General features: G+C 45.7%; 1 protein-coding gene across 2 annotated transcripts in view; it reads right to left on the bottom strand.

Annotated features, from left to right (window-relative positions):
* The window catches only part of BMERB1 (bMERB domain containing 1), a 135,035-nt gene that overhangs the window by 46,981 nt on the left and 69,673 nt on the right, over positions 1 to 18,381 (bottom strand). For both annotated transcript variants that reach the window (XM_032604991.1, XM_032604990.1), the window contains exon 2: positions 13,279 to 13,402. In XM_032604991.1, coding sequence (XP_032460882.1) covers positions 13,279 to 13,402 — 124 coding nt within the window. The remainder of the gene's footprint in view (positions 1 to 13,278; positions 13,403 to 18,381) is intronic.

Below are 18,381 nucleotides of genomic sequence, written 5' to 3'. Positions count from 1 at the left end.
TCACATCCTCCAACTCAGCTTTAGCGAGCTCACCTTACCTTAGAAAATAGGACCTACTGGGGACTTCCCTGGCAGTCCAGTGGTTAAGACTCTGCGCAGTGCCGGGCGCACAGGTTCTCTGGTCAGGAAACTAAGATCCCACAAACCGCGTGGCCAAAAAAAAAGAAAAAGAAAGAAAATAGACCTGCCGGCCTTATAAGGAAATCCTGACCTTCTAGCCACTCATGCCTCTTCTAACGCTCTGTAATGCTCTTGCCCCAAATCCATCAGGAAGAGTGCTTCTCTGCTTGTGAGGCTCTGTACTTTCCCAACCCGTGGATTGTTTTTCTCTTGAATATAGGACATCAAACTCATTATTAATTGTTTAGTTTTGTCATTGGATGGTGGTGTCAGAAAACATCACACAAAAGAGTTACAGAGAAGTTTAGAGATTTGCCCACGATCACACAGCTGGTAAGCAAGCCCTTGACCTTAATCACTACCTGTGCTGACTATACCTCCCACCACCCACCAGAGGTGACATTCATATGTCCCTCTGGAGAAAGAAGGCTAGACAATGGCTAAGTCATTGTTTCCTAAACATCGGTCATTTGCATATCGCCATGGCAATGTCTGCCAGGTCTCTGGTCCTCTCCACTATTATTTATTCAATAGTTTCCTTTATACTTGACTGCTTACACTGACTTTAATTTTAAAAATTAAAAAATCTTGAATATAAAACTTTTTACAGCACCATAAATGAAAATACCAATATTTTCCCTTAAAAGACATGAAAATAAATTTTTTTATTTTTGGCCACGGCTTGTGGCTTGTGGGATCTTAGTTCCCCAACCAGGGATTGAATCCGTGCACTGCCCAGTGAAAGCGCAGAGCCCTAACCACTGTACCGCCAGGGAATTCCTGAAAATAAATTCTTAATTAATGCTTTCCCAAATACTACCTAAAATCATTCCAGCGTGTACCCTACTTCAGGAAAAACTGGACCAAATGAATCTCAAAATGTCACACAGCCAAAATCTCAACCCAGGTCCCATCTCCAAATCCAGTGCTCTTTCTGCCACAATGCTGATCCCTCGACCACGCCCTGGCACAGGTTAACTTTGTCAGGGGAGCAAGCAGAGGATGTTTCTCAAGACAGCAGACAACAGATGGGCTGAGGGCTGACTCCTCCAAGCACTTAATGAAGCCCTGGGCAAGGGTCCCTGGATTTAAGCACCAGAGTGCAGTGCAGACCTACTCTAAATTGTTCTAGGAGCAGGTGGAGTTTTCCTCCAGGACAGCTCCAGGCCAGTTATGGTTGGCCTAAGGGGCAGTGTTAGCACCTGGAGACAGTGGAACAGAAGCAGATAATCACCATCTTCAAGGCGGTAGGAAGGTGCAGAGTTCCCTGCCATGATCTGATATAGCTTATGTTGAGCCAAAATGTCAGTTTATTCAGGCATTTTCTAAAGTGTTGCTTTCAAAGCGAAATGTACATCTCATTTGATATCTAGATAAATTTTGTCTTGTTTCAAACTCTAGCTCCTTTCGTAGGCTGCAGAAAGACTTAGCTACAAGAGGTACTTAGCTACAAGAGGTCCTTACAAGGGACGGGGCTCTATAGTAAGCGCTTTTCACGCATTATTTCATTTAATCCTCAATCCAACTCTACGAAGTGTGAACTGTTACTGCACCAGGTTTACAGAAAAAAGACCTGAGTGTTACAGTTCTTAGTTACTTGCTGGTAGAGCGAGGAGGTGAATTTCTGCACCGTCCAGTTCTAGAATCCACTTAAACCATTACTATCCTCTAATCCCCAAATCCCTCTGCCGTTCAGTGAAGAAACTCAGAAATCCACATCTTCCCAACTCTCGGTTTGCTTGTTTGATTTCTTTAAAAAATAAAAATTAGGGACTTCCCTGGCGGTCCAGTGGTTAAGATTCCACACTCCTAACACAGGTTCAATCCCTGGTCGGGGAACTAAGATTCCGCAAGCCGTGGGGGTGTGGCCAAAAAAAAGGCTAACACAATATTGTAAATTAACTATACATCAATAAAATTTTTTTTAATAAAAATTTAAAAAGAGACCACGTGTTGGTTTTTTAGGGGTCAAAAACAGGTGGGCAATGGAATGAATTGAAGCGAGCATTGCTGAGGGATTATAAATTCAGCTTCTGATTAGGAGCTTTTAGAACTGTAAATTTCTTGATAAACACAGCACCGCTTCCAATTAAAGCCTTAATCAATGAATTTCGACTATGGATGTGATGAGGAGGACAACAGATGACACTGAGAGTCTCGTTGCTCCACGGGAGGACCACAAACATACACTTCATTCTGATTCCTGTCACGATCTAAGCTACTGGAGACAGACCTATTGCCTATTGCCGTGCCAAGGAGTCGGGCTAATGTAGGTATGTTATACCTTCTGTCTGAGGCCCATTTTCATCAAGTAAAAAATTGTGGAAAGAAAGCAAGGTGAGTCATCTTCAAGCAGCTGACAGACATCTGGGTTCTTCTATTTCATCCAGGAAAGAGGTGAGGGGACATCTGTGCAGTGGGAGGTCAGGGGAGAATCACCCAAACTGCTTTTTAAAACTCTCAATGGCCAGGCCACACCCTGGACCAATTAAGTCAGAATCTGGTAGTGAGACCCAGGCAGCAGCATTTTCTCTAAAGCTCTCCAGGTGATTCCATTGTGATTCCTTGACTCTAGGTGAGTCAAGGTTTGAACCAGTGATTTGGGGGGAATTGCCAGCCAAGGGCAAGATGGACAAGTTTCACTAGCTCCAGCCACTGGTGGCTTCTGTAAAGGTTCTTGATGCGTATTTTGATGTGTATATTGATGTGTATCAGGGCCTCAGTAGGGAAGCAGAACCAGCTTGAGTTACAGGGCAAGGGATTGCATTATAGGAATTAGACCTGTCACAATCGTGGGAGGAGCTGGGGAGGTGGAGGTCAGGGAAGGGGAGGTGAGGACCAAAGGAGACACCAGCCAGCCCACCTGAGAAGTCAGGCACGTGTAGCTGGCAAGGTGGGGCAGCAGGGGGCAAAGTGGACAGGTCCATGCAAGGCTGTTGCCTTGTCTGCCCCAGTGTCTAGAAGACATGGGGCCACCGTGATCAGGAAGACAAGACGGACCGGAAGCAGCAAGAGAGTGAGGCTGAGCAGGAACTTCTGTACCTGGTTGCCTCCATGGTCTAACCTATGGTGGCCCTTAAAAGGTCAACACTGCTGCTTCCCTTCTGCCTCCCAGAATCTCCCACCTTTTACTTGGAAACAATGTAGGGAAAGGGATGCTGGGAAGTAGAGTTCTCAGCGTTAGCTAAGTTTTCAATAGAACGTTCCAGCACAGACTAGAAAGAATAGAAATAAAGATAGGTTAGTAAAGGTGTAAGAAATTGGGGAAATGTTAATACCTTAATAGCTAGTACCCAAATTCCCCTTGGGGAGGAAATTTTGCTGCGAATCATAGCTTGACAAACACCTGGGGTCGTGTTCTCATGAACCCAAGCATCTTTTGGTGCCATGGCTTCTTGGAAGAAGGTGAAACAGCTCTGCAAGGACAGGGAGAGGAATCTGTCTTGCTTGGAATGGAGGGAGCTGAGACAAAGGAGAAGAACAAGGAGGGTGGTGAGACTGGGCCAGAAAAAGAACTGCCTTGCACAGGGTGGTGAAAAGGACCTTATCAGCCAGGAATGTCAAATGTGGATTTTGAAATTGTTTGCTGTGAAGAGCTCAGTGCAAACCCCTTTCGTGATCCTTAGTTCTAAACTCCTCCAATGGGAGTAGCATAGGGCTTTGTTTTGTTTTGTTGTTATGGAAAGTGGTGAAGCATCTGAGTTTCATATCCACACAGATGGGGGTACAGGACCCAGGAAACCAAGCCTAGGGGCAGAGAGGAACCCGCTGGATATTCACAGACGTCATCGCCATGGATTTTGGTTTTCTCCAGGCTGTGGCAACATGGGTGGGAGGTATTTCTCCAAGGGTCTGGAGAGTAGACACCCAGGGTATAAGAAGATGTGGCATCTTACTACAGTCCCATTTCAGCGAGGCAGCTTGAGGACTGGAATGGGAATGTCATGGCCAAGTTCATTTTCTGCTTTTGGGGGCCCCCATCCTCCCTGTTTGCTGCTCTTAAGGTAGTTGTGCTGTCCTTCCCACCGAAGTATGGCTTTCTCTGCTCACCCCCAGTCTTTGGTTTGCAAATCTCCCATCACCTAACTGGCCCAGTCTCTCTGTATCCCAGGAGAGAGACTCTGATTGGCCCAAGCTAAGCCAATGTGGACCAGTGAGCTCTGGCCTGGAGGAAGGGGGCAGGGAGAGGCCGGAAACCCCCTCATGTGGGGCTGGTTCTCTAAGAAGGGGCAGTGGGCTGGGAGGCAGCCACTGGCACTGCGCGAACACAGCAGAGCAGGGCTCTGGGGTCAGGCTGCAGAGCTAGAATCCCAACCCTGCTCAATCTTAGCTGGGTGATCTTGGGCAAGCCTCCTAACTTCTGCAAAACTCAGTCTTCTCGTTTGTAAAATGTGGCTCATATTATTAAAACCTGCTACATCAGGTTGCTATGAAGATGAAACCAGGTGATCTACATAAAAAGTCTAGCATTGTGCCTGGCACATGTATGTGCTCGAGAGTCATTAGATAAATTAGTAATAATGACAACACTGAGAATTGACCATAGATAGCACCTCAGCACCTGCTACCCTACCCCACCACCCATCTGAAGCTTCCATCTCTCACTCTGGAGACATCCAGATTTGTCTCCTCCCCTGGACTCCTATTAGGGCAAGTCCTCATCTGTATTACTTATTGCATGTGCTTGTCGAATGAAGGAAGAAAATAAATAAATGCTTGGATATCTCCAGGTATGGAAACCCATTACCTCCCAACGGTCCCCAACTTTTAGAGCTCCAAATATGTGGAAAGGCCCTTTTTCATGCTTGGATGGTAACTGGATTCACTGCAGCATTTGTGGTTCTAGTTCCACAAAGAAGACAACAACTCCTTCTTCACATGACAGTCCTTCAGATGTTTCAAGACAAATTTACAGGTGCCCCCGAGTCACTCCTCTCTGGTCTGTATGTACCTCCATGTCATGGAAGAGACCTTCACTCGCCCCTCCAATCTCCTCCCTTCTCCTGTACCCCTCTTCAAAATAAGTAACTACTAGTAAAAACCAAGAAACATGGTTCCAATGTCTGCTCTTACCAAGCATCTGTTCATTTCCAAACTCAATTTCTTCCTGAAGGAAAGGAAAGTAACATTTAATGAGCACTTATATTGTGGCAGGCACTATGGGGGCGGGCACTTAATAAACATGATCACTTTTACTCCTCAAAACCACCCTGGGAAATATTGGCTGCATCCCATTTGACAGATGAGGCAGCTGAGTCTTGTAGAGGTTAAGGTATCTGTTTGAGATTGCACAGCCTACAAATGGCAGAGCTAGAATTCAAAGGTAAGTGTAATATAATCTGGAGAAAGTTATAGGCCTCTCTTTTCATCAGAAAGCAACTCTGTCAAAGACCAGGACATTTAGTAATGAAAAAAACAGGCTGCCCCTTCCTTTGGCAGAACCAAACCAGGAATGTCTTAGATTTACCTAATCTCATTTGAAACCTCTGAGGAGTTTAGAGGACAAAAGGACCAAGATGTGGCCAGAATTCAGGAGCAAGATCTGTGTAACTGATCACTCAGTGACTAGCAGCCAATTAAACGAAGTCAAAGATGTAATCCGGATACTGTATTTAATGAGTGGCCTGTGCTGTGTAGACCCAAAACACGAAGGCAAATCTGTTAAGTTGTTTGTATTTCTCCCCCTCCCATTTCTCTTTGAGCAGCCTGTCCCTGGAAATATCAAGAGAGGGTGGTTCTTATTGAAGAGAAATGAGGCCCAGGCAAGCATTATCTGATTCTGGGCTAATTGCAGAGCAAAGAACTGAGTCCTCAATTGAGATCAAGTGATATGGACAAGCACCTCCCAACCCCAGCTGCCACTCAAATCAGCAGTTTCCCAGAGACAAGCAAAGAGAGGGGAAAACCCTTAATTATCAGGGCACTGTGCTGCCATTACTGAGCATGCTCTCTGTCTCTGTCTCGTAAGATGCTTTTTTTTCCTTGGGAGATTTCAAAGAATGATGAAGACTCAGCATCAGATGAAGCAATGCAGATTCCTCCATATAGTGTATGTTGCCTTCCCCTCCACTCGGCCTCACCACGGCCCATCCCTGTCACCGTCACTGCCACACTGGGAGTCCAGCTCTGCCACTTAGCCCTTAAATGAACTGCCGTAGTCAGTTAACGTGATCGGCTGATAATGTCCCTCCATATGCCCATCCTAATCCCCGGATACCTGTGAATATGTTACCCTATATGGCAATGGGATTTTGCAGGTGTGATTCAAGTAAGGCTCTTGATGGGAGATTATCTTGGGTTATACAGGTGGGCTGATGCCAGCAGAGATTGGACGATCCCACTCTGTGGTCTATTGAAGATGGAGGAAGGGACCACCAGCAGGGAACATGAGAAACAAGGCTCTAGAAGCTGGAAAGGGCTCAGAAAAGTATCCTCCCCTGTAGCCTCCAGAGGAGCTTAGCACTGCCGACACCTTTTGATGGCAGCCCAGTGAACCCCATTCAGACTTCTGGTCTCCAGAACGACAAGAGAAATAAGTGTGTGGGGTTTTTTTGTTTGTTTGTTTTTTGGTTTTTGTTGGCCACGCTGCGCAGCTTGCAGGGTTTTAATTCCCCGACCAGGGATTGAACCCGGGCCCTTGGCTGTGAAAGTACAGAGCCCTAACTGCTGGACCACCAGGGAAGTCCCTGTATGTTAAGTCACCAACTTTGTCTAATTTCTTACAGCAGCCACAGTAAACTCATACACTTCGTAAAGTGTCTACACTGCAAGCTGCTATGTCACACGACCACTCTGTAGGAATACTATGGACTGACCCACTTCAAATGAGTCAGGCACTAAAAAAAGAAGGGGGGTCAAGCTCTTGCTCATTTATTAGGTAAATAGTCACAGAGCACCTACTCACATTGGCCATGTGCTGGGTGCTAACGACATTGCTGAGAGTGAAAACAGCTCAGCCTGTGTCCTCATCAGGGCCAGCATTGAGCAGAAGAGAGATAGGGAACACGTACTCACACTGATGAACATAGATTTATAAATGGAGGAAAGGCTTCTCCTTAGAAGACCCAAAGGATCTTGGTTATGGTGATAGGATGGGACACAACCTGGGAAGTGCTGGGAAGGCTTCCCCTCGGAAGTATCCCTGGATCTGAGCCCTGGGGGGAGGGGGAGAGTTAACCAGGTGGGAGGGGGGCATCCAGGTAGAGGGAACAGCCCCGACAAAAAGGCTCCCTTGGAGGGGGAGGGACTGAAAGGAGGCCCGTGGAAAGCAGGGGTGGGGGCTGCAGGGGGACAATGGATGAAGATGAAAAGGTGGGAACAGACTGATATGAATGTTCTGGAATATGCCTCCTGTCATTCATGTGTGGGAGTTTCTTCTGTGATGATGGAAATGTTCTACAAAAATGTCTGCTTTCCAGTGGGATAGCCATTAGCCATAACTGATTAAAGAGCACCTGTAATGTGGCTAGGACTACTGAAGGACTGCATTTTAGGTTTTATTTAATTTTAATTAACTTAAATGGAAATAGTCGCATGGGGCTAGTGCATACCCAACTATACAGAGCAGCTCTAGGGTATACCTAGGAGAGAAACTGTTGGATAGAGATATATAGATATGTAGAGATAGATAGATAGGTAGATAGATAGATAGACAGATAGATAGATATAAACTTCTTATAAGGATTCACAGGATTATAGAGGCTAAGTCCAAGCCCAAGTCTCCAAGCCCAACACCCAAAAGTAGTTGATTTTTCAGTTCAAGTGCAAAGGCAGGAAAAGATCGATGCCCCAGCTCATGCAGTCAGGCAGGCAAAGTTCCCTCTTAGCCTTTTTGTTCTATTCAGGTCTTCAACAGATTGGATGAGGTCCACCCACACTGGGGAGGGCAATCTGCTTTGTTCAGTCCACTGATTCAAATGTTAATCTATTCCAGAAACATCCTCACAGACAAACCCAAAATAATGTTTAAACAAATATCTGCGCACCCCATAGCTCAGTCAGGTTGACACATAAAAGTAACCATCATAAGAGTCTAATACAGTGATCCCTTTCCCAGCTCACCAGGGCCCAGAGGAGATCCTTAGAGCCAAGAGCATGAAATCCTTTATGGTAAGACAGCCAGAGCTCCCTGAGAGAAGAATTTCCTTTCCTGAAGCTTGTTCTGACTTCGAGAAGCAACTTGGAACAGCAGAAGCCCATCCACTGGGGGATATTTTTTTCTCCATTTGATCAGCCCAGATCCCCAACCTATATCTCACCTGGGACATTCCCCATCCTCTCTAGCCTCCCCATCCCTTTCCTCTTCCCTCGAGGTCTCCTTCCTCCCTTTCTTCCCCAATTCCTCAAATTCTCGTATATTTTGCCCAAGACAAATTGCTTTTTAGATCTTTTGCAATTAAAGACATTTCTTCCCACCTGATATGTACAGTGGCTCTGACAATGCTGATCTGTTCTTAGGAGATGGTATTTAAAACCCAGAGTGCATCCAAAGTGTCTCGAAACTGCCAAATGTGGCTGAGAAGTGTCAAGTTACATAAATGCACATGCTTCATTTCACCCTTGGCTTGAAGCTTTTCCTAACAGGCTTCAGAATTATTAGCTCATTAAAGGGATAAAGAATGCAGGAGTATAAAATTTTTTTTAAATAACAACAACCATAATAAAGTCAAGGCCCCAGAATAGAGTTGGATTTGATGGGTGAGAGCCACTCCCCAGCTTCTCAGGTAGAGGGGTGTTTTCTCGCTCTTCTCTGGAGATAACGAAGCAGCCCTGTTCCTCTCTTCTCCCTCAAAGCACATTATTAACAGTTAAAGGAGGGAAGGGAATTTTGATGTGCTTATTACCTAGGAAGAGCCACCCACTTTCATGTGTCCTCTCTTTCCATCCCTTGCGACAGCACTGCCAGGGAAATATCAATGTCCCATTGTAAAGAGGGGAAAACTGAGGCTGGAACAGGGCAAAAGATTTTCTTTTTTTAAAAATATTTATTTGGCTGCACTGGATCTCAGTTGCAGCATGTGGGATCTAGTTCCCTGACCAGGGATCGAGCCCAGGGCCCCTGCATTGGGAGCACGGAGTTTTAACCACTGGACTGCCAGGAAAGTCCCTTAAAGAAACTTTTTTTTTTTTTGACCACGTGGCACGGCCTATGGAATTTTAGTTCCCTGACCAGGGATTGAACTGGGGCCCTCAGCAGTGAGACCCTGGAGTCCTAACCACTGGACCACCAGGGAATTCCCAACAGGGCAGAAGATTTGCTCCAGGGCCCAGAGTCGATAAGAAGTAGAACTGGGGTTCAAAACCAGTTGAGAGACCCTATAGCATCATGGCTGAGATCATGGACTCTGGACTCAGAATGCCAGGGTTATATCATCATCTGCTGTTTCACAGACCCTGGGCAACCTGGGGCAAGTCACTTGACCTCTCTGTGCATTAGTTTCCTCATCTATAAAATGGGGAGGGAGGATGTTATATGTCTAGTTGCAGTAAACATTGAATGATCAATGCATGTAAAACACTTAGAACACTGCCCAGCATAGCACGTATTTGAAAAGTTTACAAGTCATGTACTCTCTACCACCACACCCTGAACCTCTGCCACGTTCTAGGGCACGACCGCTTCACCGCACTTGGTCCTTCTTAATAAAATAATGTTACTTGGGTCCAAGCCCAGAGTCTGTGCTCCTGAAATCTGTCCTTCACAAGCCCATCTCCCCTGCCAGCTGCAGCTCTGACTCATTAATTAGAAGCTGCCGCCGCCCAGAGCAAGCTGAGAGACAAAGCCCACTGTCCCTTTATGACAATCCTGCAAACGGGTGTAAAATGAAGATAACCGCCCCCCACCTCCGAAAATACTTAATTATCTGAAACCCAGATAAACAGCAGGACCAGCCTAGTAGAGAAGGTGTGGAAGGGCTGAGGCAGGCCAGCGGAGCTGCAGGAGGGGTTATGAAAAGCTAATGGTGTGCGTCAGTGCTGGAATTAAGGGTGAGAAAATGAGTCTGAGGTTGTTGACAGCCTCCACAGGCCAGGATGGCGAGAGGCATGGAGATGGGGCAACAGCGGGAGGGACTGGGAGGTGGGTGGCACGGAGGATCGAGGATGGAACAAAGGAGGCTTCAAGTTTTACCTCCTGGACATTTGCTGCCAATTAAAGCGGCGTTTTCGTGACACTAAGGGGTTTATTGACTCATCTAAATGAAGCTTGTAAAATTGCCAGATTCAAGAGGGAGATCTCTAAACACCAGTTAACGACTTGGAAACTAGGGGACAAGCGAAGGGAGGACATTGAGAGCAGATGCATTGGGTGTGTGGTGGAGACACATGCCCGTCGGGGTCACTCATAGCCCTTCTCTGAACCTGACCTTGTGAGCCTTATGCGCTGGAGGCGCTCCTACTTCATCCTTCCATTAGCAAGCATTTTTCGTAGGTTACATGATAATGTGTGCACAGGGCTTAGCCAAGGCCTAGATCTGTGCTAAGGGTTCTATAAGTGTTGACTCTTGAGGTCCCTGAGAACCCTTAGAGGAATAAGGCTCTATGTCAAATTCCCAGCAGGTGAACTTGAAAACCTTGACTAAGTTGGAGCTCATCATTTTAGGCTTCAAATAAATCACTTCTCTCCAGAGAAAGGGTATGAAAAAGTCCAAAGCCTGACTCAATAGAATGACTTCTGTTTCCACCCGACTCAATTCAAGATGGCGTGGAACAAGACCAAACCCAATGTGGGATTGTGGGATTGTGGGCATCCAATCGGGAGTTTGTCTTCGCATTCTAGAAGAGCAAAAGGCAAAGAGAAAAGGCATCCTTCTGCTGGGAATAAATAACAGGCTAACTTAGGGTTCAGGGCTCTGCCTCTGAGGCAGACACCTCAGGTTCAAGTCCCAATTCCACCCATACTATCTGTTGACCTTGAAAATGTTATTTCACTTCTCTAACTTCAGTTTCCTTATCCATAAAATAGAAGGAATAGAACCACTCCCTCAGGGGTCTTATGAGGATTCAAAAAGCTAAAATAAGTGAGCAAATGCATATAACACACATAGCACGTGTGCAGTATAACAGTGCCTGTGGTAAACAGCAGTTCTTTTGAAGCCTGTCATGTGCCCAGGGTCACAGACAAGGATGCAAGAGAGCCAGGATGACACTGAACCCACTCTTATGAGTTCACGCTGAGAGGAAGGCAGAACAAGCAGAAGCTGTGAGTCCCAGGGGGAGGGCAAGAGAGAGGGGCCAGGAAAATGGAAAGCCATGAAAGAATAATGCTGAACGTCGGGGGTGTTGGGACAGCAGTCTTCAAACCCATTCTCGAAAGAATCAACATCGCAGGAGACGGTAAAGTGAGAAGACATCCTCAGCCATGCAATATGATCTGACTCATACAGTCTGCACGGGAGCTGAGGGTATTAACTTGATTACTTCCCAGCAGGCGTGACAAAACCAATCTCACCCTGGTTATTACAGCTACAGTCATTGGGACTATTTCAGTCAAGGGCTGTCACATTCCCGTCACTCCGAGCTTCCCCCCCGAGCCTGTAAATGCTTAGTACGGTCTGAAATTCTATTTCCCTCTTACCCTATTCCAACGGGTCTCGTGTGTGTGTGTGTGTGTGTGTGTGTGTGTGTGTGTGTGTGTGTGTGTGTGAAGGGAAACTATTGGGGTCAGGATGGAGTGTGAAAGAACAATTTTTGCACATTCAACAAATACTAATTGGCCTAATAAGTGCCGGGCAGTGTTCAAGATGCTGGGAAAATCCAACAGTGAAGATGAGACGTAGGATCCCTGCCCTCAGGAGCTTATACTCTTTAAGGCATTATCTTGGCAGATATATTCAGAGCTTCCCTCCTTCCTTCATTCCTCCCCTCACTCCCTCTTTCCATCCTTCCTTCGCTTATTCACTCACTTAATAAAAACTCCGGAGTCAGACTGCATCCTACCTTGGCTACTTATTAGTTAATGCAACCTTGGGTAAATTTCTTAATCTCCAATTCCCTCTTCTCTAAAATGGAGGCAAGAATAGGACCCACCTGCACCATCAGCCCTACAGGAAGGTGAGGGTCTAGCTCTGAGAAAGAGCCAGGAAACTGAATTCAAGAATGGTCCACACACAGCCTGTTAGCCCGGGAGGCTACAGATCGTCATCTGATGAGGTGTTTATCCAGGTCTGAGTGGGCCATGATCTCTACCCTGGCCATCCTGGAGTCCATCATGCGTCTCTGAGATTGACAAGGTGGTGCACCTCCAGGCAAGGCTACATACTCTAAAGGTGGGGCCTGGGGGGAGCCCTCATTATCATCCACCTCTGTCTGCAGGATGCTAGCAAGACTTCTGGGGGCCAAGAAGCCAGCCCCTCCCCTGAAGTATGTCACTGAGCCCCCAAAATATGTCCTGACTGCACTGACATCCTTCTGTATGTTTTAGATAATTTGATTTATTCAAGTGTCTACTGTTGACATTTGTCTCTAAGCAGTCGGACTCACGGGCAACATGGGGAAATTTAGTGAGGTCACAAGTCAAGAGCTTAGTGCAGTGCCTGGCCCAGGGCTAGAGCTTATGTGTTAGCTAATCTTCTCACTGAGCACTTGCTGTGCATGTGCCAGGTGCAGGGATAATATGTACATACACACACACCATGCAAAGGTCAGTAAATGCGCAGTGAGTGACAGCCATTGTCACAAAAGCAACCTTGGCCCTTCTGAGCATCCACAGGCTGAAGGGAGCTCTTCAGTACTTTAAAGAACTCACATTCTCTGTCTCCCTTCCTTTTAAAACACGGGGAGTATATTGTAAACACTAGTGATATGTTTTTAATGTTAGAAACAATGTGTAAGAAGCTTATAGTTTTGGAACAAAATATAAGTTCTGTGCTCTTTGAGAATACAAAAAATAAAAATTGGAAGCATAAAAATAGAAAAAAGACAGGAAAGCAAGACCCAGGCACTAATTTAATCATCTTGTATAGGGCCATATATTGACTAATGGTTATATACTAAGAAATAGAGGAATAGATACCCACGTCTCTAGGTGGTTGTGAGAATGTATGTAATACCTTCATCCCGGTGCCTGGCACACAGCAATAAACAGTAAATGTCAGGTTCTCCGGTGTCCTCCCCCTCCACACCCCTTCCTTTTCTCCGCCACCTCCCCCAGGCACTCACATAAACCTGAGCTCAGACTCCCGCCGGACCAAGACTTCCCGGAGACGCTGGATTTTCACCATCTCCAGCTCGATCTCCTCTGGCCTCATGGTTGTCTCTGCCATGGAGATGATGTCTAGCTGATCTGTGTAGGAGACACAAAACGCAGGCATCAGGACCCCAAGGCTGCATGGGTTTTCAAGAATTCCCTCTGGACAGCCTCCTCTTTGCCCCAGCAACCTTCATACCCCAAGAAGGCACACAGATCTCTGCCAGTGCTGCAAGTGTGTATTTGTGAGCCAGCCCTTTGGAAACTGGAAAGCACGTTTCCATGGGAACCCTGTTACAAGGCAAGAGGAGGCTCAGGCGGGGTCACCAAAACTTGTTCAGGGTTATACATATGGCCTTGACAGCCCTTCCTGGTCCTGGCTTCTGAGCCTCTGGTCCCTTTGACCATGGCCTTTTCACCCTCTCCCAGTCGCCAAAGACCGACGCCAACTTCAGGCACAAAAAAGTTTATGATAATTATTTTAGCAATACCATTAATAATTATAGGAATACTAAGTAATGTAATAATAATATGAAATAATATGGGTTTATTGTAGAAAATTCAGATAATACAGATAAGCAAAAGAGAACAAAGTAAAAAGTCACCTATAACCACACTGCCCAGAGGGAACAACTAACCACATTTTGATGGACATTCTTCTGATCTTATATTTATAATTAGAGTTATATATATTGTCATATAAGTAAAACCATATATTAAAAAACTATATATATAAACATATATATACACCATATACATATAGCCATATATATTATCATATATATAGGAAGACACTATATATATGCCTATATATAAATATATCTGCATGTATGTATGTATATATGCATGTATGTTAGTTCACTAGGGCTATCATAACAAAACAACAGAAGCTGAACAGCTTAAACTACAGACATTTATTTTCTCCCAGTTCTGGAGGCTGGAAGTCCCAGATCAAGGTCTGGCAGGGTCAGCTTCTGGTGAGAGCTCTATTCATGGCTTGTAGACAGCCACCTTCTCACTGTACTCACATGGACTCTTTGTGTTCATGCAGAGAGAGAGCTCTCTGGTGTGTCCTCTTATAAGGACACTAATCCTATGGGATCAGGGCCCCACACTTAATGACCTCATTTAATCTCAGTTATTTTCCCATCTCCAAATCAGCCACACTGGGGATTATGGCCCCAATATATGAATTCGTGGGGGACATAAACACTCAATCCATAATAGTACGTATGCATGCGTATATATGTATATACATAATTCCTCATATATTGCTGCTAACATCTTGGTGTACATTCTTCTAGTGCACACATATGGTAATTTATGTGATTATATATATTATATAGGTAGTGTGCATATATAGGGTAATATATATGGTTTTATACATGTGTTTTATATATATGTTATATATAAACACATCTATACTTTTTTAAAGAGTGGAAAAACATACACAAAGATGTTAGTAGTTAGATGTTATATATCGGGCTTCCCTGGTGGTGCAGTGGTTAAGAATCAGCCTGCCAATGCAGGGGACGTGGTTTCAAGCCCTGCTCTGGGAAGATCCCACATGCTGAGGAGCAACTAAGCCCGTGCACCACAACTACTGAGCCTGCGCTCTAGAGCCCGAGAGCCACAACTACTGAAGCCCGCGCGCCTAGAGCCTGTGCTCCGCAACAAGAGAAGCCACCACAGTGAGAAGCTCGCGCACTGCAACGAAGAGTAGCCCCCGCTCGCCGCAACTAGAGAAAGCCCACGCACAGCAAAGACCCAACTCAGCCATAAATAAATAAAAAAATAAATAAGTAAATAAATAAGTTTAAAAAAAAGGACCAAGTTAAATTTAAAAAAATAAAAAAGATGCTATATATTTATACGTATGTTATACACACACATATACCATCATGGAGGTCTGGTCTTTGTAATATAAAGTTAGGATCTCACCATTTTATTACCTGCTCTTTTCACTTAATGACATTTCACGAGCATTTCCACACGTCCTTGGATGCTCTTCCCCAGCAGCAGTGTGAAAGGCTGTGTGGTGTCTATTTGTGGCTGTATCATGAATCACTTCACCAAATCCCAGACACTTAGGTTGTTTGCTGTTTCCCCCACTAGAAGAAGCAGCCCTGTGATGAGCATTCTCAGAGATCAATCTCCGCATGCCTCTAAGAGGTGCCTTTAGGCCACATTTCCAGAGTGAATGGCTGGGTTTGGAAGGATGCAGTAGTCTACTGCTCTTCATGGGTAGAGAAGGAGATGTAGGGAAGGAATGTTCTTGCTTTACTCCGAGGTCTACATCACATCACCTGCATCTGCTAACTCCTTCCACCCTGGGCTGTTGTGAGGATTGAATTAACCAAGGCATGTCACGCTTGATGAACGGTTACGATTACCTTTGTTATTACCCCACTGTGCCACGCCATCTCTTTTAATCCTCACCACAAGCCAGAAGGACGAGGATGTTCTCTTTCTTAGTAAATAAGGAAAATAGCTCAAAGCTGGCAAGGGAAGGGGCTGAGCTCAGGTCTGCCTCTAAAACACATGCTCTTTGCCCCGTCATTGTTGCCCCTTCCTCACACAGGCATTCTGAGTCCGATACCCCCCTATCCATTCACATCTTAGGGTCGAAGGTGGTGTCTTACTTTTCTGTGGCCGTCGCAACAAATCACCACAAACTGGGTGGCTTAGGACAGCAGGAATTCATTCTTTCACAGTTCTGGAGGCCAGAAGCAGGTCTGTGTTTTCTCCAAAGGCTCTAGGGGAGGCTCCCTCCTTGCCTCTTCCAGATCCTGGTGGCTCCTGGCAATCCTTGGCTTGTGGCTGTATCACTCCAACCTCTGCCTCTGTTTTCACATAGCCTTCTTCCCCGTGGCTCTGTGTATCCTCCTCTGTCCTTTACTGTCTCATTGCACTTAGGGCCCACCCTAATTCAGTATGATCTCATTTCAATCTTATCTTAATTCTCCCTGCAAAGACCTTATTTCCAAATAAGATCACATTCTGAGGTTCTGGGTGGATATGACTTTTGGGAGGACACTATTTAATCCACTACAGTGATGAATGGTCACAAGCGTACAAGCTCCCTGACAGCCATGTCACTGTCTCCAAGAGATTTAGTCACTGTGCATGGAGCACAGCCGTGGCTGGAAGCAGCAAGAGTCCCTGGAAGCAGCTGGGGGTGGTGGGGATGAGTGGGATGCGGTGGGCGGGGGCCATGGGACATGGTGAAAACCAGCTGGGGGTCAGAGTTAGAGATCCTTGGTCTGAGGCCAATCACCAGCTGCATGACCTTGAATGAGCCCTTTTACCTCTTAGCATCACATTCTTCCTTTGCAAAATGGGATTCAACAGCTATCATGTGCTACACTGTGCTGTAGGCTTTATATGTAACATCTCATTTAATCCCTATGTTATAGAAGATGTAGCTGAGGCTTAGAGAAGCAAAGTGATTTGGCCAACATCACAAAACCAGAATGTTGCAGAGGCAGAATTCAAATCTAGCCTCTCTCTCCCTCTCTCTCTCTCTCTCTCTCTCTCCCCTTAACTGCCTGCCTTAACCACATAATACAGCCTCAGGTGAGGGTTAAATGCATTTATGGATGTGAATGCGTGCAGTTAACTGCCCCGCAGATATAAGTATCCTCATTTCTCACACATCATGGTTTAGATGGGCAACCTGATTTCCGTGGGACACATGCTGAAAATGGCAACATACCCTGGGGCAAAGCGTGGGACAGAGAGAATTAATCACACCCCATGGATTGGCATTTTACCTCCATCCTTGGGGGAGGATGGAGGCGGTGGCACTGCCAGGCTCCAGGTGCTGAGATGAATGTTTAGCTTTGACTTGGGGCAGAGGATGGAGCTGATACCTCTGTTGAAAAGTCTTGCTCATGGATGCTTTCCTTCCCCTGGAGAAAGGAGCAAAGCCTAGCCCTCAAATCAGATATGGAACACGTTAGAATTCTTTCTCTTAGTCACTGCTCTGTGCCAGGCACTGTGCTAGGCTCATTACAAGCCTTATCTCATTTAATCTTCACAGCACCCCAGCTGAGGAGTTAGCCAGCTACAGCCATGGGCCAAAGCCAGCCCCCTCCCTGATTTTGTAGATAAAGTGTTATCGGAACATTGGCCACGCTCGTTCATTTATGTATTATTTATAGGTGCTTTTGAACTATGACAGCAGAATGAGTAGCTGTAACAGAGACTGGCCCACAAAACATCAAATATTTACTATCTGGCCCTTTACAGAAAAAGTCTGCCAACCCCTGCACCCCTACCCTAGATGGTAGATGCTATCATTTCCCCAGTTTAAAGGTTAAAAAAACAAACAAAAAAACCAGGTTTAGCCAGTAATGATAATAGCTAACATTTATTGAGCATTTATCACATGCCAGGATCAAATCACCTTATTTAATTCCCCAAACAGTCCTGGGTGGTACATACTGTTAGCATCCATTTCACAGATGAGCAGATTGAGGCTCAGGAAAAGGAGTAAGTGATGGGGCCAAGATTTAAAACCAGCTCTGTCCTACTCCAAAGCCCTTGTTGTCATCAGTTCTATTCATTTAAGAACTACCTCCCCACTTAAGAAGTACCATCATCACCTTAGCAATAGAGAAAACGGAGTCTATTTTATTGCACTAGGTACATAGAGAGTAGCTGTTTTTAAGAGTTTGCAGGTGCGGTGATTATCTGGGGAGCTCTACCCCCAGGGATTAGGATACACCTGGGTTGAGGGGTGGGGGTCGTGTCCAAGGACCTTCATACAGGAGGTCTTCAGAGCAGACTCTGAGAAATGCTGGTACAGGATGTGAGTAAGTGAATATCATGCATGGTCGGTTTCTTTTCAGTCTGAACTTGTGTAATAGAAACTAGCATGATGGAAACCTGACTACATTCTCCAGCTAGAAAGCAGGCATCCAACAGCTGCCAATGAGGTGTCCACGAGGAGGACAAATCCTGGAAGGAGACAGACAAGCGTTTCAGGCCGACTAGAGAAGACAGTTGTAACAAGGCTCTAAGAGAGAGCAAAGCATGGCTGTGTAGAGAGAACGAAGCACGAAGGCACAGAA

This window comes from Phocoena sinus, chromosome 15 (assembly GCF_008692025.1).
Source record: "Phocoena sinus isolate mPhoSin1 chromosome 15, mPhoSin1.pri, whole genome shotgun sequence".
In the NCBI taxonomy this organism is placed as follows: Eukaryota; Metazoa; Chordata; class Mammalia; order Artiodactyla; family Phocoenidae; genus Phocoena; species Phocoena sinus.
Note: the sequence above shows the minus strand (reverse complement) of the source record. Positions and strands in the feature narration are given on the sequence as shown.